Source organism: Balaenoptera ricei, chromosome 1 (genome assembly GCF_028023285.1).
Source record: "Balaenoptera ricei isolate mBalRic1 chromosome 1, mBalRic1.hap2, whole genome shotgun sequence".
In the NCBI taxonomy this organism is placed as follows: Eukaryota; Metazoa; Chordata; class Mammalia; order Artiodactyla; family Balaenopteridae; genus Balaenoptera; species Balaenoptera ricei.
Window position 1 is genome coordinate 46,091,385 of NC_082639.1, and position 27,158 is coordinate 46,118,542.

The following is a 27,158-nucleotide window of genomic DNA, read 5'->3' on the forward strand; positions in this document are numbered from 1 at the left end:
ATGCTGAGAGTAAGTTGGAGGGGTGGGGAGGCTAGGAAGTGTGACTTTGAGCAAGCTACTTCCCTTCCAGGGCTCTCAGTCTTCCTATGTGCACAAAGAGAGATCGGGGTGCGTGATCTCTAGGGATTGCACTTTTCGGTCTGTTCTCCATCTGTCACTGGGGACATGAGAAGCGATGCAGGGGTGCTGGCCTATCCTTGGTACAGTCTGAGCATCAGGAAAATGAACAAAGCAGTGAGTATAACATTTTTTTAAAAAAGGGGAAAAGTGTAAAATAAATCACAAACCATTAAGGGGGGGTCTTGCCATTGCAGTTACGTACAACCAGCATTCTTGCAGTCTGGAAAGAACTTGATCTGGAATTTTAGGTTAAATTAGCTCTTGTAAGTAAGTAGGACCACAAGAATCCAGCTTGGCCGTTCTAAGATTTGCTGGCAATCAGAGCCTAAGTCTTTGACAATAAAATTCCACGTCTAAGATTCTATGACTATGATTCCAAGAGTGTAAAACTCCAAGATTTTCTTCACTCTTTTGTAGAAGGTTTGAGGTTGGGGGCAGTTGGCACTTCCGTGGGTGGGGCCCCTACTTTCCCCCCAAGAACAGAGAAGTCAAGCAAAGGTACTACTGATGGGCTTTATTTCAGGGAGTTTGAGGGCCTTTCAGACCAAGCTGGCCAAGGATGAGGCCTGCTGGAAGGCTGCTAGAGAGGCAGGAAAGAGCCCTGAGCAGCCAGATGTAGACTACCGCCCTTCCCTTACCTGCTCCTTGGCAGCTGTGCCCTCTTCTCTAGCCACGGCTTCTCTGGAGGCAGGACCTGAGACCTACTCCAGTCAACCTAAGTAAAGGGGGCTTTATTATAAGGATAGAGCGTGGCTCACGGAATCCAAAGACAGGCTCTTGGGTACCAGAAAGCCACCAAAATGAAGGCAATTATCTTCTGTATCTCTTGGGAGGCTCCATATTATTTTTTCTGCATATTTGTACAATTTGGTCTTTCAGTTGACAGTTTCCCAGCAGCCCCTCGCGTCTGCCCCAGCTGAATCAGGCCTTTTTGCCTCCGTGGGCACGTCAAACCGTCCTAGGGTCCCAACGTTTCCATTCCAATTCCCGAAAGAGAATCTGACGGGGTCCCAGGACCCGCCAGCTTACGGCAGTGAAAGCCGGTGGGCAGCGCCCCGACCAGGTCCAATCACTTGTGGGCGGGGCCTCAACGGGGCGGGGCCTCAGGGACCTCCGAAGGAGAACGCGCGGCGGCCCCGCCATGGGCCAGTGCCCTCGCCCTCGCGCGCCATGGTCTCGAAGAGCAGCCGCACCAGCGCCGGCCGTCCCTGCGCCACTAAGGCCCGGGCCAGCCCCAGCACCTCGCCCGTGTGGCCGCGCCACACGCGCTGCAGCTCCTGGCGCAGGCGCGCCGCCGGGTACTTGTCCTGGGCGCAGCGCAGCCACGCGTCCACCTCGCTGCCCAGCTCGCCGTCGCTGAGCTGCGCCTGGCTCCACTGCGCCATCAGGGCCTCGAGCAGGCAGCCGAAGGCCTCGGTGTGGCTGGAGCCCGCGTCGTCCAGCTCCACGGCGCGCTTGAAGCAGGCCACCGCGTTGGCCTCCTCGCCTTTGATGCGCAGGCACTTGCCGCGCAACAGCTGCAGCTCGGGCAGCGTGGCGCCCAGCTCCGACTCGCCGGCCTTGGCCAGGAAGACCAGCGCCTGGTTCAGCGCCGCCTCGTCCACCGCCAGCAGCTCCTGCACAGCGTCCACGCCCATGTAGTAGTAGACCTGGGGTGGGGGCTTCGGGTGAGCCTTTCTCCCCTGCCGTCGCTGCTCCCCGTTCATTCCATTCCCACACTTGCTGTTTTAAAAATTCCACGCATTCATTCCCACCCTCCCTCCCTCGACAATTATTCATCGCAAATTTTGGTGCCCCTCTCCTGGCAAAGGAGACAGTACTCTGATTCCAGTTCCAGCCCCAGCGCTCTTGGCCATATAACCTTGAGCGGGGCAATCTCTGGGCCTCAGTGTTCTCATACATAAGATACTGTGACCTCTGGTAGTCATTCCGTGCGCACGGAAGGCACAGAAGGATACAGAATAATGGCCCACACTTTCTGAGTGCTTAGAAAGAACTGGGCCCTGTTCTGAACGCTGTAGGTGCATCATCTCCTATAATCCTCACCAATGCAGTAGGAGGCAGGTACTGTTATCAGGCCTGGGGATGCCCTGTGTTCCTCCCTGTGTTCTCAGTGCCCAGGCCTGGCCTGGCAGAGAGTTAATAGGTTTTTAGTCAGCTATTGGCTACCTTAGCCAAGAGGCTACCTTACCTGGCCGATGTCCAGGTAGGTCTTGAGGCCTGGGCACACCTTGACCACTTCCTCGAGGTCGGCCTTGGCGCAGGCCAGGTGGTTCCTGTCAGGCATGCCCCCAAGCCCCATCTTGCTTCGCTCCAGGTCATGCAGGTAGGCTCTGACGTGGATCTGCCCACAGAGAGTCAGCTCAGGGAAGATGCTCCAAGCAAGGACCCTTGCCCTCTTTTCTAGCCTAAATAAAGTTTTTTTTCTTAACAGCAACTCAGGCAGATTCTGTGGTGCAGTGGAAAGCCCCTGTGACTGGAACTCGGGAGTCCGAGGTCCTAGTCCTGTGCCAGCTTGGGCTAGCCACTCCTCTTTCTGGGCCTTAGTACACTGACCCCTCTCTGTACAATGAAGGGCGTTGGATGAAGTAAGAGCCATTCATTCATTCACTCATTCATTCAACAAATATGTATTGAGTGCCCACCATATGCCAGGCACTGTGCTAGGTACTGGGGTACAGTGGTGATAAGACAGAGGAGGTCCCTGCCCTGGCAGAACGTTCTAGTAGGGGAGATGATCATAAACAAGTACATGGTACCACTTCAAGTGGTGACAAGTGCTATGAAAAATAAACAGGGTGATGGGATAGAGGTGACTAGGGGAGGGGGTTATTTGAGATGGGATGGCAGCACCGATTTTGTGAGAGACTGTGTAAGCAAGTAGTGTGGGAAGAATGGCAGGTGGCCCCAGCTTACAAGCATCAAATTACAAATGATTCCAGACCCTTGCTTTCATCATCACTTCCTCCCTTTTTCCCCACATCTATTTGGAGCATTTAGAAAATCTAGAGGTTCAGGAGGGGTATGGAAGGGGTGGAGAAGGAGGAAGTAGGAAAAAGGGGGTCATTGTCGTTGAAGGTATTAATGCTTTATAGCCATTGGCGGGCTCTGGTTCTAAGACAGCTTCATGAGGTGGGGGTGGGGTGGGAGTGGGAAGCTCTGGCTTTCAAGCCAGTTGAACTTGGCTGAATTCCAGCCCCTCCCCCTCTTTATTAGCTTGACCTCTGTGAGCCTCATTTTCCACATCTGAAAAATCAGTACACTAAGATCTTCCTTGGAGAGTTACCATGACAATAGAGAGAATATGTTCTAGCCAGGACCTAGCACATGGTAGGTGCTCAGTTCATTCATTCATTCCTTCAACAAATATTCATCAAGAGCCTGCTACGTTCCGGGCACTGAGGATATATAGCAGAGAGCAAAATGACAAAATTCCCTGCCCTCGTGGAGAATGTATTTCAACTGGGGGGAGAGACAATAAACATGATAAATCAGCAAATAGTATGTTAGGGAGTGATAAATGCTAAAAAAGAAAAACAAACCAAGACAGGAGGACACAAAGTGTTGGTGAGAAGCTGACATTTTCAAGAAGATAGCCGCTAGCAGCTGCCTTTTCTTCAAGCCCTCCAGGAAGTGAGGGAGGAAGCCAACTGGATATTTGGGAGAAGAGCATTCTAGGCAGAGGCCCTGAGGCAAGATCGTGCCTCAGGAACTGCAAGGACCCCAGGGTGGCTGGGAGGGAGGGAGGGAGCTGAGCCAGGGTGGGTCAAGGTCATGGGCCAGGTAGGGCCTTAGGGTCACAGCAGGGACTAAGGCTTTTACACAGATGAGTTCCCGTCCCTTCTGTTCCTTCCTCCTCACTGTCCCCTGCCTCCATCCTGGTGCCAGTCTGGTCACCTGAGTAGTAAGTGTGATCTTTGGAGCTACAGGGAGACAGCGAGCATACGCTACAGGCCAACCTGTGATGGAGTGAGGAGAGTGAGGTTTGGATTCCCACTAATGGAATGCAGGACCCTGGGAAGGTCACTGCCTCTCTGTTGCCTCATTAGTAAAATGACACACGTTTGGCCTCTCACAGGATCGTGCGAGAATTCAATCAGGCCATGAATATGAAAGTGCTGGGTGAAATGCAGAGTGTTATAGAAAGGTGTTATTATTTACTATCAATCATGAGTAATATCACTACTATTGATAATGACCACATCAACTGCCATGAAGGAACTGACTGTCTAGTACCTGCTGGCAAAATGATTATGTCATACAGACCAAGACCAAGGGAGCAGATTCGCCATCATGTCCCATGAAAGGTAGTGGAGAAGGCTGTCCAGCCTGGAGCAAAGTGAACTCAGAGCTCCAGCTCTTTGCCCCCAAGCAGATGGGTTCTGTAGGGGCTCCAAAGGGCAGATCTGGGACCAGTAGGGGGAAGCCAGAGGCAGGCAGCTCTCAGTTAAATGAGTAATCTGCAGAGCTCAGTGACCATAGTGGACTGCCTCAAGCGACAGTGAGCCAGTTAAAAATATACCTAATAATACTGCTCAACCACTTATGAACTCTTACTATGTGGTCAGTACTGAGTTTTACACAAGAGTCTAATTTAATTCTCATAACAACTCTGTGAGGCAGGTACAATCACCTCCAGTCTATAGAAGAAGAAACTGGGGCTCGGACTTTGGGCAAGAGTATTCTGTCTACAGTCCTGTAGCGTGTAAGCGGTGCTGTGGGATTTGAACCAAGGCCAGCGGTGTTGAGAGCCAGAGCTCTGATCTATGACATCAGACTTCCTCCAATATACCCTCTGCCTTTCACAAGCACCTCCCATGCTCCAGGCACCTGCTTTAGATGTTACTTCACTTAGTCTTCTGACAACCTTTTTTAAGATAGATGTTATTATCCGTATCTTCCAGATTTGGGAATGGAGGTTTGGAGGGGTAAGTGGCTTGCCCCAAGTCCCACAGTGATGAGTGGAGAGGCCAGAATTCCACCCAGGTCAGTATGACTGCCTAAGGTTCTAATCAAAGAGGAGGCTGGCAGGTTGTTGGCCAGGTCATTGCAGAAGGGATGAGCAGTGGGTGGGAAGCTCCTTCATTCTCTCACTCAACAATCTTAGAGAACACAAACTGTGAGCCTTGGTGACACCTAAGCTCCCTTCCACCATGAAGGCTCCCTGACCCCTGGGCTCTGGCCACAGGGTCTTGGCCCTTGTTCTCTGATTCTGGATGGCAGGATGGGGTGGAGCTGCAGGTAGACTCACCTTGGCCCTTGTGCAATACGCCTGCCAGTTGAGCTCCGGATCTCGTAGGATGTCCAGGGCCATGTTGCAGGTACCAATGGCCATATCCTGCTTTCCGAGGAAGTGGAAGATTTTGGCCAGGTGATTCAGGATGGGGGGTTTGTCCTTGGCAATCTCAATGGCCTGGGTAAGGGAGGAGGTAAGAACAAACCATTTGTCTGGCTGTTTGCCAGAACTGGAACCCCTTCTCTCAGTAGAGCCATATCACCCCAAAGATCTTATTCCTCATAGCCACCACATCGTGGGACCCAACACTTTGGGCACAGCTCACTGGCACTCAACTCCTGAGAGCCTGACTCGCTGCCATGCTCTCTGCCATGTTCACGAGACATGTCCAGTGAATCCCTCCAGACCCCAGGCAAACCCCTCTTCCTCAGACACGTCGCTGTGTGCTCCCCCATTTTCCTGGGGCAGGTAGGGGGAGGGGCCAGAATCAGCCTCTACCTGCCCCAGACTCACACAGTGTTTCTAGCTGGGCACAGCACTTCTCCCACCACCACCCCAATATTGTTACTGACAGCTGCCTGCCTTGTGTTTGTTGCTGCCCCTGAGACGGTGAACTCCTACAGGGCAGGGGCCCCATCTGTCCACCTCTGTGCCCGGCACAGAGTAGGTTCCCAAGGAGGGGCAAAGGCAATGCGTTAAATTGGACACAACTCTCGGAACATACGTGAACCAGTGTTTATGCTCTGCTCTCACTAAGATCTCTCACCAAGAAATTGCTCATTACTGACCAGCAAATGCTAGGAACGTGCCCCGGGCAGAGCGTCGTGCTGACCGCAAGGGGAACGAAAATCACAGGGTGCCTGGCCTCCAGGAATGTCTTCAAAAACTGAGCTAAGTGTGGAAACTGCCACAGAAACGAGGTGCCAAGAATAAGGCTTGAACAGCACTTTACAGTTTACAGTGAAGTTTCATCCACTACCTCCTTTCAGTCTCTCAATATCCTAGATGGTGGACAGATCACATAATTAACAGATAAGGAGGTTCGGAGATGGAAGTGACTTGTTTTGGGGTCACAGGGCCTATGGGCAGAGCTGGCATCCAGACCCCAGCTAACCTCATCTTCTTTCCACTTTTCCCCGGGGGTGTGAAGGGGAAAAGCCTGAGGGTATATCTGGGAAATCATGACTAGCTTAGAAGACAGGCCTGGAGAAATGGAGAGGGTCTGACTCATAGGCCAAGAGGACAAGGGAGCACTTTGGCTTTGTTTGGGATGGAGAGAAAGGTCTGGAGTAAGGGCACTTCCTGAGTAAGGCAGGGAGGTAGGGATGACACCCAGAGAAGCAGTGGGTTCCGGGAGAGGAGGCTGAGGTGTCAGGCTCAGTCCGGGTTCGGAGAGCTTCTGTGGCCGGGGGCACATACCTTGCCAAAGCAGTCCAGGGGGTCGGTCCCTGAAAACCCGCAGTCATGGACGCCCATGGGGGTGATGGAGAAGGTGTCCTTCCTCTCCAGCAGCATCCCGAGGTAGCACCAGGCCAGAGCTGGGGGTGAGGCCGGGAGAGGGGTCTCAGGCAGCAGCGGGGTGGAGAGAGGGAGGGGAGCCACAAGGAGGCAGGGGGCCAGTGCCACCCCAGGTGTTAGCCCCCAGGAAGACAAAGGGAGGGGAAGTGGCATGAAATCACTGTGGGCCACCCAGGGACCGAGAGAAACAACGGTGGGGAGAGGGACGTGTGAGTGGAGGGAAGAACAGTTTCAGTGCTTGTTCTGTGTTTACTGTGTCACGCGGGACACCCCGCTCTCTGACTCCAGCTCTCCCCAGCTCTGGAGTTCTGGTCCCTGTGGAAAAATGACTCAACTCCCCTGCAGAACAGCCTTCCTTCCCCCCACCACAAAATGGGGATAAGAGGCTGCAATGGCGAGAACTCTGTCTCTTACACTTTCGGTCACAGACAGGCCTGGACACGTGCACCTGGAGTGATCTGCAGGCGCCCGTTCACCTGTGCGAGGTGTGCGAGCTCCCTGAGGTGAATAAGGGAGTGGATGAGACAGAGGGTGAGGGACAGTGAAACAGTGCTAGAGGTGGGGACAGTGACAAGACCGGCAGGGCTGGTGGCGGGTGCAGGGAGGATGGGGCAGAGGCTCCTCTCCCACCCGTGCCCACGGGTCCTGCCTTGGTGGTGGGGCTCCGAGGACTTGAGGACTTGCCGGAGCAGGGCCAGCGTGCGGTTGAAGGCCGGCAACCTCTTCTGCTCCTCGCTGCCCAGCTCCAGGAAGATGCCATCTAACCTGTGGCAGAGAAGGGGACGCGGCTGGTCAGCACCCTCCCAGCCGTCCCCAGGGTGCCGCGAGTCCTCCCCTCGCGGGGATGGGATGGTGGGCAGGGAGGGGAACTCGGGGAGCCCTTGCCATGCAGATGGGCTCAGCCATTTCTCCCCTGGCTTCCAGGCCCCATGTCTCCCCGTCCCTCCCCACCATCCCATCCCCAATCCATAGCCTGACCTGATGAAGAGCGTTGCCATGGTGAAGTACCAGCCCCTTTTTTCCTCCTTCGGGATCTAGGGAAGCAGAGAATGGCTTGTGCTGCTGCTGTTGAAGCATTTGGGACATTGTTCATAGACTCCCATGCTTTCCCTGAACCCTGAGAAGCAGCAAGTACACTCTTGGTCATAGTCCTGGCTCTGCCACTGGCTGGCTGGGTGACCTTGGGTGAGTCACTTCACTTCTGTGACCACAGAGGATTTGACAAGATGACCTGTGTGAATGCCCCGAGCAAGGTGTCCATCACAGAGCAGGTGTGGCATCCATTTCCTTCCCTCCCATCTTGCCTTCCAGGCTAAGCTCCCCTCCCCCTTGGCGTCTTGCCTTCCAGGCTAAGCTCCCCTCCCCCTTGGCTCCCCGACCTGTGCCCTGGATCCACCCTTGCCGCAGGGCCCATACTCCACCAGTCACCTTCCCCCCCCCCCCACCCCGCTTCTCCCCTTTGGCGCCATCCCTCAGCTTCCACCTTCCTGAGAAAGCCCCTTTGGGCATGTGAGTGAGTTCAGCTCAAGCCCAGGACCCCACCCTGAACTGTTTTCCCATTGTTTTTCTTGCCAACTTTGCTGTGCATTTAGACTGACTTGGGCACCAGATAAAATATTTATGACGTTATTTATGGGAGTAGCTGCTCCTGCCTTGGGAAGGAATTTTAATGAAAACCAATAAAACCCCCAGTGCATATCAGCAGCTCTGCCTCAGGCTCCAGCCCCTCCCTCCACATTCATCTCCTGTGGTTGATCTCCAGGCTCCATTCTGCACTCACCACCCGCCATCCGCAGGGGCCGTCTCAGCTCCGGGCCCCTATTATCCCTCCACCCCACCCTCAGCAGCTAGGATGAAGCATTCAGTCCAGCCAGCATTTCTATGGTGTGAGGCATCTATGGTGTGAGGCCCAGCTATGATGTGTTGGGTGCTATGGAGCTGTGGCACTGAATGGGACCTGCACCCTGGCCCAAATGGGCTCACAACCCGGTTGGGGAGACCATAAATAATGGGGTTTGAAGGAGCGCCTGCCATGTGCCAGGATCCTGACACTCATCATCTCAATCTCACAACAACCTATGAGGTAGGCGTCATCCCCATTTTACAGAGGCACATATTGAAGTTCAGAGAGGCAAAATGACTTGCCCAAGGTCACACAGCATGCAAGTGTCAGAGCTGGGATTTGAACCCCATTCGTTAGTCTCCAAAGCCCTTGCTCCCCTCATTACACTGGCTTACCAATAACTATAATATGAAGCAGGGTTTGATCAAGGCTGAGAGGGGGATGCAGACAAATGCAGCAGGATGAAGAGGCCACTTCCAGCCAGAAGACTCTGAGAAGGTCTCATAGAGGATGGGCTGTAAGGTGGGCCTTGAATAGCAGTGGTATTTGAGAGGGTGAGGTGGGGGACAAGGGCATTCCAGATGGGAGGCTCAGCACAGACACGAGTGGGCAGCTGGGGAGCATGGGGCACGGTGAGTATGACTGGGGTGTGGCGGGAGCTAACGTTGCCAAGTTAGGCTGCGGCTGCTCTGGGGTGGCCTTGGATGGTTCGGAGGAAGAGAGGAAGGGGGACCTGTGAGTAGATCTCAGTGAGCAGTGTGATTGCCTGTAGGGGAGTGTCTTGAACCCTGACCCAAGCCAGGTCTGGCAGGAAAGCCAGACCAAAGACAAAATTAGAGCAAAAGGAACACCAGGGGCTATGGGCAGAGGTTTCCTACATGATCCAGGGGGACCCCCAAGACTCCTAGAGGAGGACGTGCTGGAGCAGGGTTCTCAGGGACAAGTAGGAACCAACCAGGTGGATACGGTGAGAGAGGGCATCAGATGGAGGGCACATCACGTGCAAAACCTCAGTGATGAGCGAGCAGGTGTGTTGGGGGCTGCATGCAGCCCGGAGCAGCTAGAACCCCAGTTGTAAGGGGCGAGGGGATGAGCCAGCAGGGGGACATCAGGAGGGGCCCTTGAGTGTCAGGCTCAGGACCTGGAAGTCATCTGCAAGGCAATGGGGAGGCACAGAAGGGGTTAGAGGTGGGGAGTGCCAGGATCCGGTGTGTTTTTGCATCCATATCACCTTGAAGAATTATCCTGTTACTTAGGTTGAAATACGTGTATGGGGGCTTGGCTGGGAACAGGGCTGTCTGGAGGGGACAGTGGCGGGACCCAAGGATTAAAGGGCATCCTTGAGAGCACAATGGAGAACATTGGCCAAAGCAAAAAGCTGGATGGGCTGCCAGATGACCTTACCTGCTGCACCTGCACGGGACCTGGGACATGGGAAGGGGACTCAGATTCATGGGGCACCTACTGTGGGCCAAGCTGGTCCAGGACCTTGACATAATGTCAGCACCTGTCTGTGTGAAGGACCAAAGGCACGTCTCCCTGGTTGCCTCAGTCTCCCTGGTTGCCTGTGGCTGTGATCTCGTGACCTCTGTCCCCATGCCTGCTTTGAGGTTGGCCAGACTGAGTCATGGTGCGGAGACACAGAACTTGCTCCCCCTTTCAGGCTCCTGACAAGGAGATGTGACCACAAGTGACAGCAGGTATCCTAGACTAGGGGAGGGCTGCAGTGCGGAGAGCAGAGGCTCGGGTGGCCAACAGGTCTGGCCACAAGAGGGGGGTGACCCTGGGTGGATGTGTTACCCCTCAGAGGCTGTGTCCTTATCTGCAAAGGGGCACTGTGAGGCAGTGACCAGCCTGGAGACCGTGCCCATAAATCTCCATAAACGTTTGCCCCCTTTCTCCTGGTTTGGGTTAGAAACGTGCAGGGTTAGGTGTGTCTGGGAGGCTGCTTTGCCCTATTTCAGTTTTAGGTGGGGCATCGAGGTCTCAGGCTCTGGAGTCCGGGGCTATCCTGCCTCACCCCACTCTCCACCTCTCCACCCCCCACTGTGCTCCTAGGGCCTCACATGCCCTGTGAGGTCCACAGGTCCCCAGTGTTGAAGAGCAGTGTGTTGTCCTCAGGGCTCTCCCTGGTTCGTAGCCACTTTCTTGTTTGGTACTCAAGATGCAAGAAATTAAGTTATGTGTCCAAATCACACAGTTAGTACATGACAGAGCTGGGACATAAACTCATGCCTTCCTAGTCCTAGCCCGAAGCCTTGTCCACAGCACTCAGTTATCTTGATCAATCAATCCCCTTATTATGTCTCTGAGAACAGAGACCACAGAGGTGAAGCAGCTTGCTCAGGGTCACACACTGGTTAGTATCAGGACTTAAAACCCAGTGGTTTCACCACCATTCTGATAGTATTGAGTAAGTCAAGTCTGGTTATGGTTTGCACTAAGTAAGCAATACTACCACCTGGTGGCAGAGTGCCTAAATTGCAGGGGCAACTCCTAAAGGTTAACTCTCCTCCTTCCCTTCTACTTGAAGACTAAAACTGATTTTCAGAGAAGTAGCTAGCTGAGTGACATCTCTATGACAAATCCCAAATGTAGCCCCTCCTCAGATCCCACTTAAGAGTAACATTTGCAGGAGGGCTTATGGGGTTGCAAATCAGGAATGGAGTTAATGGTATAAACAGACCTAGTTTGAAGCCTCACTGTGCTTGTGTTCCAATCCTCCATCCCTGTGATGGAGCTAGTAGAGAGAGACCATTCATTTTGCTGTGCAATTCTGGTCCTAAAATGGGCTGTCTCTTTAAAAATCCTTCTAGTTGTAACTGAAGCAGCAGCTGAAGCTGTTACCAGGGGCAACCTGGCAAGCCACGGTATGTTAAATTAAATTAAACAGGCCTCTGACTGCCCCCTCCCCTCCTCTCTCCTGGAGAATGAAGTTGCTGTGAAACCTTTTATGGCTGCAAGGAATTCACTTCCAGAGTTGATGGCTCCCAGAGGCAATATATTTGGAGGCAGCCTGGGAGGGGCTGACAGGACCTCTGCCAGGAGAGGAATATTGACTGAGGGCCTCCCTGTGTGGGCTTTGGCAGGACACCCCACCTTTTCTCTTGTTCATCCTCATCAGGACCCCATGAGCTGGGGGTTCTGGGGTCTATGAGGGGGCACTGGCCAGAGCGTGAGCCCGCCGAGGCTTCAAGCTGGCAAGGCCCAGGCACCAGCACTGCCCTTAAGTAGCTGGGAACCCAGCAGCTTAGCCCCAGAGATCCTGATACTAGCTGAGTGTGGGAGTGAGGCATAGACTTCAGGCAAGGGGTTCTCAGGACATCTCCCAGCTCCTCCGAGGCCCTCACCGGTATTTCCCTCATTATAGAGATGGGGAAACCGAGGCTCAAAGAGGCAGAGATGTGCCTACTTCACCTGGTATTTCAGGCCAGGTCTCTGACTTCAAGTGCATGTTACTCCCACAACACCTTGCTGCAAGTGTTTGTACAGTGCTTACCATTTACAAAGTGCACTCACACCGATGCCACATGATCCTCAGAAAGCCCTTTGTGGAATGTAGAGTGGGTTATCATCACCCCCCTAGTACAGATGGGAACACTGAGGTGAGAAGACATCCTCAAAGACACACAGCCACTGTGAAAGCCTGGACTGAAACCTGGAAATGCTGCTTTTTTAGCTATACTAATAATAGTGCATTTTATTGAGCACTTACTATGCACCAGGCACATAATTTACATGTGTTAACTCCGGGGTTACCTAGGAGGTAGGGACTACGATTATCCCAGTTTTACAGAAGAGGCACCTGTGGCCCAGAGTGGCATAGCTAGAAGGTAGCAGAGCTGGCAACCCAGCAGCTTAGCTCCAGAGTTCCTGCACCTGACTACCCCAGACGAGTGGTCCTCGAAGTGGGGTCCCCCGACCAGCAGCATCAGCAGCACCTGGGAATTTGATGGAACCACTGCACTAGAGTCTAGCACTGCAGAGAACCAGGTGAAAATGGCAGGCCAGTGCATCTCTTTTTAAATGAGCAAAAGGATCAGCAGCTGTGATCCTCTGGAAGCCTGAAGATCCAAGCTGCTACAGCTGGGTGGGTAATTGACAAAGGTGGGTGATCTGGCAGTACCTGCAGAGAATATGAGGATTAGGATTAGACATTACAGAGCAGGTTTGTGTTAACTTGGCAGATGTAAGGATGGGTCTCAGCTGGCTACTCCATTTACTTCAATAGGTGGTCCCCACAGAAGGAAATGTTGCAGGGCTTAGCTATTTTAGAGGATTTCAACGGAAGATCTCAATATGCTAATGGTTTATGAATCTATATGTGTCTGCATAGGCTATACAGAGACCTTATTGGTTCTTAAGGAAAATGTTTGCCTTGCAGTTTAAACATTGCCCCTGTGGACGTTGTATTCTGTGTTTGAGTCAGTTCCTGAGAGCTGACTGATTCCCTTTCAGGGGAGGGGGGATGAGAAGGAGGAAAGAGAATGAACATTTCTCAACCATCAACTGCCCACTGGGCACTTTCGTGCATCGTGGCACTGAATCCACCCACACAGCAGCCCGAGAAGGTGTAATGCATCCTCCTTCTTTTACAGGCGAGGAAACAGAGGCTAAGAGAAAAGCCACCCGGCCAGCCCCACAGCCCAGGGGGAGGTGCCAGGATTCAAGTTCAGATCTGCCTCCCTCCAGGGCCCCTGTTCTTTCCACCTCATCAGGCTGACCCTGTCTGTGAAGGCTGACGCTGCAGAAATAAAAGTCACCAGGTGGCAGGCCTCAGGACTATGCTCTTCCTGCTCAACTGGAATGTCCTCTGTGATGACACAGAGCAGCCTCGGGCTCTGCACGCGGAGACCCAGCCCCAGCCCACCTGGCTGGCCTGGCACCCCTGGGGGTCTGCCCCAGAGAGGCTGGGCAGGGGCTTCTCCTCATCCAGCTCCTGCCTCGGTGGGGGTGGGGAGTAAACAGAGGGTTGAGATTGGAGTCCCACCCCTGCCTCTACCTCCCCCAGGATTCCGTGAAAGTCCGCTGGCCCAGCCTGGGCCTCAGCTTCCGCATCTATAAGCAGGGATGATCCACTGGGTTTGCCTGTGTCACAGGCACATGGGTGGGAGTGATCAGTGCGACTGCGCAGAGGGGATTGGGGGGATGGGTGCTGTGCCATGGAGGTGAGTCACCTATTCAGCCCTGGCTGGGTTCCCTGCATGGTCTTTGTGGATTTTAAGAGTGGAGCAGATCGACTGCAGCTCCCCATTGTCGCCCCCTTTCTGGTCCTAGATCTGTCACGCAGACGCAGACTCTGTGAGCCTGCTTTGCTTTGCACTGGTTCCACAGACTCGCAGGACTGAGTAGAGCCACTTCTCTATTCCATGGTCCCTAGAGAAAAGGGACCCTGTCCAGTCCTGGGTACAAATCCAGCTCTGGCACCGGGTAGGTCTGAAGAAGTCCTGCATTTTTTCAGCCCCTCCCGTGGGTCCGGGCTGTGTGCACCCTTAACACACTCTATCTTTCCTCCTGTAAAGAAGGCAGTTGGGTCAGATGATGCTACAGGCAACTTTGGCTCTGGGGTCCTGTATCAATAAGGAGGGGAGACCCAGTTCCCAAAATTGCCAGGTGTGGAGGGAAAGAAGCCAGCAGCAAATTCAGAAGGTGCTGTTATGCAAATGTGAGCAGCACCGAGGCCATCAGAAGGCTGGGGCTAGAGTATCAGGAAAGCTGTCCCTCAGCCTGGGCTTTATGTCGGAGAGAACCGAGTTCAGTTCCAGCCAGCCACTCATGGCTGTGTGCCCTTGAGCAAGTTGCTACAGCTCTCTGAGCCTCAGTTTGCTCATCTGTAGAATGGGGTTAATAACAGTTCTGATTCACCAGCATTTCTAGGAGGAGCAAGTGAGATAATCTGTGAAAAGCACACAAGTGCACAGTCCCTGACTCATCGTCCAGCGTCATCCAAATCAAACCACTCAGATTTGTGGAGTTGTGTGTGTGTGTGTGTGTTTGCAAGCACCATGGGAGGAGAAACCCTGCCCATGATCTCAAAAGTTGGAGATCAACTCTAAAGTCCTCAAAACACCATGCCTGACATTCCCCAAGCTGTGGTTTCCTACCTCCCTCTGTGTGTTTATGTGTTTTCTTCTGCCAGGAGGTTCATTCCTTCCCCCACTTCTCTACTATCAAAGTCCTTCTTGTCCCTGAAATCACCCTGGCCACCACCTTAGTCCAGTGACAGAGGAGGAAATGACCACCGTCCACAGAGGACTTGCCCACTGTCCCACAGCCAGTCGGGGCAGGGCTGAGGCAGGAACCCAAATCCTGACCCCTGGCTCCGAGTGGGGTCTTCCCCGATGTCATTGTTCTTTTCCCAAAGTTGGTTCTGGGCTGAGCTGGGCTGAGGGCGAGCTCAGGAAGGGGCAGGCGGAAGCGGGAGGAAGCAGAAGGAGGGCGGGGGCTCACTTAGGAGTCCTGGCAGCCCCATCAGGGGATGAGGATGAGAAGGACGCGTCCATCAAACCTCGCTGGGGCTGGGTCTTCCCTCCGTGACCCCAGTTCCTCCTCCCACACCCCTGCCAGGCTGGTACCACTGTCCGCATTTCACAGAGGGAGACATGGACCCTCAGAGAGGTTACACAGCCAGCCCAGGTCACCCAGGGCGTCCCTGCAGCCTGCAGATTCCCACACCAACGCTCTGACCTCGGTCCCAGCAGCGCATCTGCCTGCACCATGCGCCCGAGTTGTCAGGGTCTGGTGTTGGGGGACGAAGGGGAGAGGGAGAAACGGAGGCTGAAGGAGAGAGGGGGGCATGTGGGAGGCGGCGAGCTGTTGGGAGGGCAGCTCCTTGAGGAATTCCCAGGTCCTGGGGCTGGCCTCCCCGCTGGTGGCACAGGTGTGTGTGTGTGTGTGTGTGTGTGTGTGTGTGTGTGTGTGTGTCGGCCCTTCCTGCCAGGCGACTGTGTGGAATGCCTGCACCTTTGTTTGTCTGTGAGGCTGGCTGCTGGGCCTACCAGCACTGGGTCCATCCCCACCCACCCCAGCAGGCCAGGTGAAACCTGGATGGCCCGTGTGCACCCAGTCACCTGGGGTGAGTCCCCTCCCTGGGCCTGTTCTGTCCTCTGTGCAACAGGAAATCACAATACCAGTGGCAGTGTGTCTGTTAGGTTTGAATAAAAATCAAATGTGCTAATGAACGTAACATTCTGAGCTCCGTGCCTGGCGTACAGGCTGGATCAATGGCACCCGTTGTTACCTGTTACCACCCTGAGCCTGCTCTGGGCCAGGAGCAGGGGTGAAGGATCTGCATGTGTGTGTACCTGTGCCTGTGTGTGAAGGTACGTGTGTGTGTGTGTGTGAAGCCACACAATATTCCAGGAAAAGGGGAAGAAACTCAAATGATTGAGTTAGCTTGGGACAGAGATATTACTTTTTTAGAGAAATATAAGTTCGAGTTACTTTATTTTAGAAAAATAATGGGGATTTTAAGACTAAAAAACCAAATTAAATTTAGCAACAGTCACAAACCCCTCTTGGGTGTCCAACCCCGTTCCAGACACGGGGTGGTAGGTAGAGATAGAGGGTCGCCCAAGACAGAGGGCTCACCCTCTAGGGGGCAAGACAGAAACCACTGTTATAGAGCAAAGCTGAGGGCTGTGGCGGCCAGAGGGTGCGCAAGGTGAGGGGCTGGGCCCCAACATGATCTACACTCTGCCTGGAGCCCTTCACGGTCTCTCGCTTAATCCTCACAGCAACCCTGCGAGGTGATGTTAGAATCTCACCTTGCAGATGAGGAAACTGAGGCTCAGAGAGATGTGAAGTGACTTGTCCGTAGCCACCTGGTGATGGAGGCACAATTCTAACCGAGTGTGTCCAACTGCAAAGTGTTTGCTCCTAATACCCACTCAGCCTGGAGACTCCACCAAGAATCCATCTGTGAGCGTGTGTGGAGAGGTGATGGGGGTGGGGAGGAATGACGGATAAAGCAATCTGCCTCATCATATTTTTGCAACTTGAGGATGAGGAAAGGGAGGGAACGAAGGGCTGAGAGGGAAGGCACAGACACTCATCCACTCGGACACAGACACGCTGCTTATTTTTGGATTATGGGCTGAATTACTAACTTTTGTAATGTTTTCTCTTGTAATTTTAGTTAGCAGAGGAGCAGCCGTCATTGGTTCTTTGGCTGCTCTTCATTCTTTGAGCTCCGGGGGCTCCTCCCTGCCTGGGACAGTCCCAGCCCCCTCAGGATGGAAAATCTCCTGGAGCTGCAGCACCGGGTGGGTCAGACTCCTGGCCGCCCGCCCCCAGCTGTGCTCCTGTGGGTGGTGACCCTCTCAACGCGAGGTCCCTCAGCGGCTGCTCCACTCTCCCCACTCCTCCTTCTCTGACCCCATGCTGACTTCACCTCTGCCCTCATCCTTCCTATCCCCCCACCACCCCCGATACACGGCAACCCTCTCTCTACTTCTCCACACTTCCACCCTAGATTTCCAGGAGATGGCCAGTGTGGGGGGCTCCCCTCCCCATCCTGCCAGCCATCTGTATCACACTTATTGCACCCCAATTCTCCCACCTCTCCAGAAAGAGCAAAGGCTTTGGAGTCAGAGTGGCATAAACTCAACTGCCACTTACTAGCTCTGTGGTCTTGGACAGGTTACTTAGCCTTGCTCTGCCTCAGTTCCCACATCTGTAAAATGGGATCAGGGGGTTCTTGTGAGGACTAAGATGAAGTCCGCAAGGCACCCGGAGAAGAGCGTTCATGAGTATTACTGTGTGAAGGTGGGCATTGTATGAAGGAAGGTTTTCAAGGGGGAGGTGACATTTGAGCTGGGTTTTGATGGATGGAGTTTGCTTTCTAGGCAGAGGGAACAGTTCCTGCACAGGCATCTGTGAAACAGCACAGCATGTCTGGAGAAGTATGAGAAGTTTAGAGTCCCTGGGAAGTAAGGTTCAAGGGAAGTTAGAGGAAATGCAGCTGAGAGGAGGGCAGGAACCAGACCTCAGAGATCACATCAGCAGTTCCTCAGGGCCACCACGTGCTTTTCCCCATGAAGCTTCTGGCTGCCCTCTTTCCAGGTCTCATCCCCTGCTCCAGTTCAGTTGTCACTAAAGTCCCCACCACAGGACCTTTGCACATACCACGCCCCAGCCGGGATTGCCCTCCTCTCATTCCTGCCAGTACACTACTGCCTCTTCCAGAAGCCTCCCTCAGTCACTTGTGCTGAAAGGAAGTGTGTCCTCTCTGAAGTTCAGTTACTGTCACTCTATCCCCAGGACCTGGACTTGCCAGGTCCCTGCTGACTCCAACACGGGTCCTGATGTCCTCGAAGTGCACTTCCCTTGTCAGCCTCTGGGGGAGTGCTGTTTTTGGTTCAGAAACTATGGTCTCTGGTGTACAGCACTCAGAGATGATTGTCACCTGGCACAGGCCATGTAATGAACGCCTGTGACCTCAGCCAGTCATAGGCACACCTCTGACACGCCCCTTTAGTCCCCACTCCCAGAGAGGGGGCTCAGGGAAGACTAGTTACTGAAGGAACTAATGTTTGCTCTTCCCTTTGTCCATGAGCTTCTAAAAGGCAGGACTTCTTAACGATAGGGCCTGGCACACAGTAGGTGCTCAATAAATGTTAAGATGCTGAGCATGTGTGTCTCAGACATGCCCAGAATTTACCAGTTTATGGGCACTTTTACCCCATGATTTGATTGGATAATCATAGTAAACTGAGGCAGAAATCACTGTTTAATGTTTATAAAGCAGACACTGAGGCCAGAGATGAAAAGTGACTTGTACAAAGTCACACAGCAAAATAATAAGCGACCTGGGTGCTTGAACACAAGCCTCTTGCTCTAACTATACAAAATCATCATTGTCATCCTGATTGCGACTATTTCTTGAGCATCTACTCTGTGCCAGGTACTTTATAAGCATGATCTCTCCTAATCCTCAGATGATGAAATGGGGGAACTCCAAACCCCCACTTTCTCCTGGGACTTGGGGGGAGGTTCTGACCACAGACACTCTGTGCAGACCTGGGGAGCAGCCGCTGGGCCAGGCCCAAGGACTCAGCACAGGCCACCTCCCACCTGAGACAGTCAGCTCCCACCCTGGAGCACAGGGCAGTGTCCTGCTTGACACTCTCTCCTCTGGGCGGTCACTGAAGGGGACGGTGCGGTCCCCACTGTGGCTGGGCAGACCAGCAGCAGGGAGGGAGGAATCGGCCCCCATTCCTTCCCTACGCCCAAAACTTTGCCTCCCTGCTCACCTCCTCCAGGAAGGCTTCTCCTGAGAGCAGGAAGGGACCTCAGAGACCATCCAGTCCCCCCTCCCTCCCTTTCACAGATGGGGAAACCACCACCCAGACAGGAGAAGGCCCCACCGTGGGTGGTTGCAGCTGAGATGAGAACCCAGGACTCCTGGCTCCCAGCCCAGGGCTTTTCAGGCCCTGCTCTGAGACTGTGACCACACTCAACATACACCAAGCTGGCCACGCCTTCCACTGAGGGTGGCTGGCATTCAGGGCCTTGTGCTCAGGCTCTAAAACAGGAGACCTGGGTTCCTTTCGGCCCCAGGGGATAGCCACAGCTGCACACAGTCTTGCGGGGAGGAGGCTCTCCCAGGTCAGGAGAGGCAGGGGTCGTCTGTGATCTTGCTGTTTCTGTGCAGGCTCTGTTCCTCATTTTACGGATGAGGAATCCTAGGATACAAGCACCATTATTATCCCCATTTCATAGAAAGGGAGGCTCAGTCATGCTACAGACTAGTCGGAGGTGAGAGCATGGGGAATTGGGATTTGGACTTGGACTGTCTGACACAGAGTCTACCGTCTTAACCTCCACCCGGCCCTGCTCCCCTTAAGTCAAGTCTGTGCCTCCCACCCAGCACTCCCTGAGGTCTTGACTCCACATTTCCTCTTATGGGGGAGCCATAAGCTTTGGTGGAAAAGGCTCCAAGGGGGTGTGCAGAGGCTTTGTGAATGGAGCCATCCTACCCATGTGTGAAGGCTTGTTGTCATTTAACTATCACAAATAGTCATCATTATCAGCTCAACCCTGCCTATGCTGTGCCTTCAAGGAAAAGTCATGGTACCTCTCTGAACTGTGATTTCCTCTTCTGTAACAAGAGGATAATGACTCTACATCATTTGTCTGTCATCCAATGCAGGCAACCTTTGGGATAGCCCCCAGTGATCCCCACTGCCTGGTAATCGTGCTCTTGTGTAACCCCCTCTCTCTGCCTGTAGGCTAGACCTAGTGACTTGCTTCTAATGAAGAGAATATAGCAAAAGTCATAGGATGTCCTTGTGGCAAGGACCTGAGGGAGGCCTCTGGCCAACAGCCAGTGAGGAACTGATTCTCCCAATAGCCATGAGTGTGAGCTTGGAAGCAGACTCCCACCCCACCGCCCCCAGCTGAGCAAGCCTTCAGATGAGACCACAGCCTAGAGGCACCCAGCTAAACCATGCCTGGGTTCTTGAGCACACAAACTCTGAGACAATCAGTGCTTATTGTTTCAAGCTGCTAAGTCTCAGAAGATATTTGTCATACAACAATGGGTAACTAATATACCTAGCATTTGTCTATTTAGCTCCGGACCCTATGCTACACATACATTCACTCAAGATGCATTTACTGAGTGCCACTGTGTCCAGGCGCTGGCCAGGTGTTGGCTTTACAGTGGTAAACCAGACAGGTGTTGTCCCCACTCTTGAAGATCTCAAGGTTGAGGTGGGGAGACAGACTTGTAAATGGACAGTGTGAGCAGTGCTGTGGAAGCCCAGGGGAGATGCCTGACCCAGCCTGGAAAAGTCAGTGGAGCGGATGCCTGAGAGCGAGGAGAACCTCCAGGCAAGGGTAGAGCAAAGGGCACCTCCGAAAGAGGCTGAAAGAGAGGCAAGGTGGGCTGTAAGGAGACCTGGCCCACGGGGAACAAGGGGAAGTAGACGGTGGCAAAAGCCTGGCTGGAAGGGGGAACACGGCAGAGAGCAAGGTCATGGAGGGTCTCCAGTGCCCACCGGAGAGCCTGGGACTTATCTGCCAGGCAGTGGGGAGTCACTGGGGGTTGTAAACAGCTGACGGATATGGCCAGCAAGATTGAGTAACATGACAGTGGCAACAAGGGTGGAGGAGGAGGCAGAAGGGTCAGGCCAGAGGGCAGGAACCCAGGCAGGGAATGATGGAGGCTGGGCTGGCAGGGGGAGGCAGGAGAGGAGTGGATAGACCCTGGAGATATGAGGAGGCGGAGCGGACAGGATCTGGGGTCTGAGTGGATGGCTATGGTGTGTGAGGGGGAGAGAGGAGGCAAGAATGCTGCCTGTTTCTGGCGGGATGTGGAGTTGTGCCTTATACTTAGGTGGGTGTGGACAGGTGCAGGGACAGGTACTTGCTGGGAGGAGCAAGATGAGAGGGATGAGTTGGTGTGTTGAGTTTGCAGTACTGCCAGCAAAGAAACTTACACAAGCTAACCCGCTGGGAGGTGGGTCCACGCCCTAGTCCAGCAGAGAAAAGCTACAAGCCTGGTCTAGGACTCAAGGTGGGAGGGGCACGCTGGAACGGTATTCCGGAAGCCAAAGAGCCAGGGTTCGGTGAGAATCTGGAGGCCGGGGGCATCCCTGCAGACATTAGGGGCCGCGACCCCAGCCCTCCCAGCCTGGGGAGGGGTCACCCACCTGCTGCCCGTGGCCCAGCGCCTTGTCGTAGAGCTCGATGCCGGCCTCCAGCACCCGAGCCCGCTCCTCTGGGCTGGCGCAGCCCACGTCGAAGCCGTGCGCGTAGCCCTGCTCGGCCAGGCAGCGCGCGGCGCGGAGCGGGGTGTCCCCGGCGGCCCCGCGGTCCCCCGCCAGGCCCATGAGGCCGGCCAGCCGCCCGACGCACGCCTCCGCCTCTTCCTCCTGCCCCAGCCGCCCGTACACGTGCGCCAGATTGGCCCAGGCGTTGAGGTTGCCCGGGTCCTCGCGGGCCACCTGGAGGAAGCTCTCGCGGGCCTCGTCCAGCTCCTCCAGGTAGAAGGCGAAGGCGCCCAGGAGGTGGCGCACGGCGGGGCGCTGCGTGGCAGCCGCCAGCACCAGCTCCTGCCGCAGGCCGTCCCGCTGCAGCTTCAGGTCCCGGGCGTGGAGCGAGGCCGGCGAGCGCGGCTCGAAGTTCAGCTGCATCTCCAGGTGGAAGTGGCCGGGTAGGTAGCCCAGGTGGTCGATGAGGGCGTCCAGCTCCTCGGCCGCGGCCTCGGGCTCCGCCATGGCTGCCCCGCGGCTCCCCTGAGCCTTGCCGTGGATGGGGGCGCCCCTCAAGCGAGTGTCGCGCGGGAGGCAAGGGTCAGCGCGCAGAGGCCCGGGGCGCAGCCACCTCCCATCCCGGGGCGCCGCCCGCCGGTGGGTGGGTCAGAGCGTCGGCTCGGGAGCGCCCTGTGGGTGTTTACGGTTTCGCTGCTCAGCGGCTTTTAGACGCCCGCATTGCACAACCAGGTGTGCCTGTTAGGTGCAGTGCCAAACGCGGGGCGTGTAACCCCCGGTGCATGGCAAAAGGCGTGCTTTTACTCTCTCCGCTCAGGAGATGAGGAAACTGAAGCTCAGACGAGGGAAAGGACTTGCCCAGGTCACAGAACTGGGTGTGCCCCAGCAGGCCTGGAACCCAGTTTGCTGAACCCCAAAAAGCCAGGCCCTTCCTCCTTGAGCACTGCTCCACCCTGCGTGAGCTCACTGAACAGGAGACTCGGGCCCGGCCCTTCCAACCCGGCACCCAAGCCACCCTCACTCCTGCTGCTGTCCCATCCCCGCCACAGTCCCTCAGTGTTCTCCTTCCTCTGAATGGGGCCTGCCCCCTCCTGCAGCTCTTCCTTTGGCCATTATTTATCAGGCTTCCCCACTTGGGATTTCTCTGCCTCCTCTCTGCCCTGCAGTCGGCCCCAGTGGAAAGACGGGGCTCCAGGTGCTGGCTCTAATCACTAATAATCTGTGACCTTGAATGAGTCGCTGCATCATTTCACACTTTATTCTTTCCTCATCTGTGACATGAGGGTGATATTCCCTCCCCAGGGCTAGAGTAGGTGTGGTGGGTAAACCTTGTAAACGTCACTCTGGATAACTATCAGCTCCCACTCAGTCTGCGTTCCACCTCTGGCCCAGTTGTCTTGCTCTTGCCAGCCTTCCCCCAGGCCTGGCATCAGTCCCCTATCCTCCAGAAGATTGGGCTGTGCTCCCTGACGCAAAGCTCCTAGTCCTCCAGGACTTGGATTTTGTAGCAGGTCTGAACTTCTTCTTTTTTAAAATATTTATTTACTTTATTTATTTATTTATTTATTTAGGCTGTGCCGGTGTTAGTTGCAGCATGTGGGATTTTTTTTTTTTTTTTTTTTTTAGTTGTGGCATGTGGACTTCTTAGTTGCAGCATGCAGGCGGGATCTAGTTCCCCCACCAGGGATGGAACCCTGGCCCCCTGAATTGGAAGCACAGAGTCTTACCCATTGGACCACCAAGGAAGTCCCAGGTCTGAACTTCTGAGTCCCTCCCACCCCGCATTCCATCTGGGGCTGGGCTCCTGAGACCCTGTGCTTTATCTTCTTGAAAAACAGACCAGCATTTTCAGAAGAGGAAATAGAGCCAATTTGTAAATTTGGAAAAAATATTTGACTTGAGCAATAAAAAGGTAAATTAAAACAACATTCTGGAGATATTTTTCACTTGTAATTTTATTTTATTTATTTATTTATTTATTTATTTATTTATTTATGGCTGCATTGGGTCTTCGTTGCTGTGCGCGGGCTTTCTCTAGTTGCGGGGAGCAGGGGTTACTCTTCGTTGCAGTGCGCGGGCTTCTCTTGTTGCGGAGCACGGGCTCTAGGTGCGCGGGCTTCAGTAGTTGTGGCTTGTGGGCTCTAGAGTGCAGGCTCAGGAGTTGTGGTGCACAGGCTTAGTTGCTCCAGGGCATGTGGGATCTTCCTGGACCAGGAATTGAACCCGTGTCCCCTGCATTGGCAGGCGGATTCTTAACCACTGTGCCACCAGGGAAATCCCTCACCTGTAATTTTAAATGTAAAATTTAATAACTTTTAATTAAAAATTGTTACTATAAATTGCTGGTGATCATGAGATGAAACTTGGGCTCTTGACTTGCTTGGGAGGATGAGAGACAGATTCCCAGGGAGTTCGGCTTTTTTCCCCCCTTTTTATTGTCATAACATATATTTACATAAAATTTACCATTTTAACTTTACAGTTCAGTAGCATTAAGTATATTCACATTGTGCAACCATCACCACCATCCATCTCCAGAACTTTTTCATCTTCCCAAACTGAAACTTTGTACCCATTAAACAACTCTCCATGCCCTCCTTCCCCTAGCCCTGGCAACCATCGTTCTGGTTTCTGTCTCTGTGAATTTGACTACTTTATGTACCTCATATGAGTGGAATAATAATACAATATTTGTTCTTTTGTGTCTGGCTTATTTCACTTAGCATAATGTCAAGGTTCATCCATGTAGTAACTTGTGTCAAAATTTCCTTCCTTTTTAAGGTTAGGTAATATTCCGTTGTATGTATATACCACATTTTGTTTATCCATTCATTCATCAGTGGACATTTGGGTTGTTTCCACATTTTAGCTGTTGGGAACAATGCTGCTATGAACATGGGTGTACAAATATCTGTTTGAGTCCCTGCTTTCACTTCTTTTAGCTATATGCCCAGAGGTGGAATTGCTGGGTCATATGGTAATTCTATGTTTATTTTTTTGAAAAACTGCTATACTTTTTTTTCCACAGGAGCTGCACCATTTTATATTCCCACCAACAATACACAAGTGTTCCAATTTCTCTATATCCTTACCAACACTTGTAATTTGTTTCTGTTTTTGTTTGTTTGTTTGTTTGTTTGTTTTTATAATGGCCATCCTAATGGGTGGCTTTGGCTTTTGATCTGACTCTGAGAAGATGAGTAGGAGTTGAATGGGGAGGTTAGGTTGCTGGTGCATTTCAGCAGCAGGAAAGGCACGTGAAAAGGCTAGAGCTTTGCCAGGGCAGGGTGTGCCTAGGGACAGAGTAGCCCCATATGGCTGAAACTTACAGAGCATGGGGAAGAGATGGCAGCAGATGAGGACGTAAGGCAGCAGCCATAGCCCCATCACAGAGGCCTGAATCCTGGCTAAGAAACTTGACTTGACTTTATTGACGTAATAGATGGCTCTAGAGGATGGGTTAGAAACTCTTGCAAACTTAGTTATGAGCTTCGTATCTGCTGTGTGATGCTTACTAGATGTGACCAGGGCAAGTTACTCTCCCTATCTGATCCTTAGTTTCCTCTTCTGTATAATACGGGTTGGAGAGGATTGCAATAGTTCCTACAAGAGAGAGTTAATTGCTGTGATCAGTAAGTTGCTGTGATGGGAAGGCTTTCGGCTGATTAAAGCAGGCTGCCTTGCTGCAGAGCTGACTCACTCTGGCCTGCTCTGAGCTGCCTGGCAGCCAGAACTCCCAGCCCAATGAACCTTGGCCTATATCCTGTGGTTATTCCTCCATAAGTCCCAGAGCCAAGGCTCTCATGCTGGGAGAGAAGCAAAGCAGCCCCAGGCAGAGCTGGGCCTGAGAACACCTGAGCAGCCCTGGGGCTGGTTGCAGGGCCTCCCCAGCACATAGGATGTGGTAGTGGACACAGTCACATGTCACTCACTCCTCAAAACAGCTCCTCCAGGAGACTGCAGTCATATGTCACAGACAAGGAAATTGAAGCTTAGTGAGGCTAACTTGCCCAAGGCCACCAGCTAGGAAGCAGCAGGGCTAGGATTCGAACATGATTCTCTTTGAAGATTTATGCATTACTGGGAAGTTGGGTTAGATTCATTTATTCGTTCACTTGCCATTCAACAAATATTTGCTGAGCATATACTATGTGCCACGTACTGCACCAGGAGTGAATGACACACAATCTCTGCCCCTGGACCTTCTGTAAGGTCCCTTTCCAAGGGCTGGGAATGACCTCTTGTTGTGCTTCTGCTATGTTCCAGGAGCATACCTAAATTAGCTCATTTAATCTTCACAGCAGTCTGGAGATACACAGAGATTACTGGTTTATTTTATAGGTAAGAAAGTTGAGAATCAGAGAAGGAAGTGACTTGCCCAAGGTCGCATGGTTGGGAAGGGGCAAAGTCCATGCTTGGATGACCTGGGGTGGCTGTTCTGTGTGTGTTCCCGAGGCCTGATGCCTCTGAACTTCAGCTCAGCAGTGCAGGGTGGATGCTCTGCCGACCGTGACCATGTGCCTGCCAGCCTGGGGCCCGTGAGTCCAGCTCATGGCTTAAATGCTATATTGGGATGTCAAAAGGATATTGGGTGGGGCCTGGAAGGAGACCCACTGTCCTGGTAATCCATTTCCACCACAGGCTGGATGCAGGACCCCCCGGGAAGGTCCTGTTTCTCTCTGGTTTCAGTCTTGTCATCATCAAATGGCGTATGGCCCTTTACCCTACCTTAGCCTAAAACACTTGGAGTGATCAAAGGCAATCGTGGGAGATGATATTAGACAGTCTGTAGCATGACTGTGGGGCATTGGTGGGAGATAAGGGAGGATGAGAGGAGAGAGCTGACCATGCCCTGTTGGGGGCACATACCCTTAACCCGTTTCTTTACCTAGCAAGCCACACACACTCTTCAATGTTGAGTTTGGAATTCTCCTCCTCCAGGAAGCCTTCCCTGACTTACCCACAGTCTGGGTCAGAGGCCTCCCTACCACACTGACCTGGTCACACTGTGTAGTCATTGTTTCCCCCACTAGACTCTCCGGGAAGGGACCATATCTGGGTCCCAGGCACCCTGCACAATGTCTGCCCAGAGTGGGTGTCCAGGTAACTGGGGGAGGAATGAGTCCTGACACCATCCCTGCAACCCTACCTCTCTCCTGACCACCTTATTCCTGCCCTCCACTCTCTGGCTCCCCTTGCCTGTTCCCTCTTTCTCCTCCTCCCCTCCCCAGAGTGGAGAAGGAATGGGATGCCCTTTGCCTAAGTCGAGCCCTTTCTGTGTGTCTCTCTGGTCCCACCAGCATAAGGTGAACATCAAGAAGCCTTTGCGCTCCACCAGGCCCTGCGCGGGGCTCTGCCATAAATCAAGAAATCGGAAACGTTTCCTCAACAGGTGACTCTAAAACCCGACCAAATGGCATCCATATTAACTACCGTGAGGGGCCATTAAATCTGCCGGTCTCAGGGAAGGATGTCTGGCAAGGCAGCAGTGAAAATGTGCATAGCCGAATGGAAAAGTCGGGGACCCTGCGGGCGCACCTGCAGGGGCGCAGCGCGGGCAAAGACGCAGCGCACAGGTCTGTGGCGGATCACAAATCGCAAGGCCTGGGTTGCCGTGGCAGCGGTGGCGGCGGTGGCAGAAGCCGGTCTGGCCTGCCGGCGGGCGCGAAACAGTCCCGCAGTCCGAGTCCCGCGAGGACCTCGCCGCGGCGGGCGGGCCAGCGCC

General features: G+C 53.5%; 1 protein-coding gene across 2 annotated transcripts; it reads right to left on the bottom strand.

Moving 5' to 3' along the window:
* Window positions 1-619: 619 nt before the first annotated feature.
* On the bottom strand, window positions 620-22,237 carry TTC22 (tetratricopeptide repeat domain 22). 2 transcript variants are annotated; one of them, XM_059898714.1, is made up of 7 exons: window positions 21,374-22,237; window positions 7,853-7,908; window positions 7,524-7,639; window positions 6,776-6,894; window positions 5,372-5,533; window positions 2,312-2,464; window positions 620-1,769 (listed from the first exon to the last, which is right to left on the bottom strand). In XM_059898714.1, exons 1-7 carry the CDS (start codon window positions 21,938-21,940, stop codon window positions 1,224-1,226), a joined length of 1,719 nt encoding a protein of 572 aa, XP_059754697.1. In that variant the 5' UTR covers window positions 21,941-22,237; the 3' UTR covers window positions 620-1,223. The 2 variants fall into 2 exon arrangements, with proteins under 2 accessions (XP_059754697.1, XP_059754702.1); XM_059898719.1 differs by lacking the exons at window positions 6,776-6,894; window positions 7,524-7,639; window positions 7,853-7,908.
* Window positions 22,238-27,158: the final 4,921 nt, after the last annotated feature.

Excerpts from the sequence above, each read along its gene's own strand:
- TTC22 (XM_059898714.1), bottom strand. The coding sequence starts at position 21,940 with ATGGCGGAGCCCGAGGCCGCGGCCGAGGAGCTGGACGCCCTCATCGAC. Across the intron at positions 7,909-21,373 it reads CGCTGGGCCACGGGCAGCAG|ATCCCGAAGGAGGAAAAAAG; the intron begins GTGGGTGACCCC and ends CTGCTTCCCTAG. Across the intron at positions 5,534-6,775 it reads CCCTGGACTGCTTTGGCAAG|GCCATTGAGATTGCCAAGGA; the intron begins GTATGTGCCCCC and ends TCCCTTACCCAG.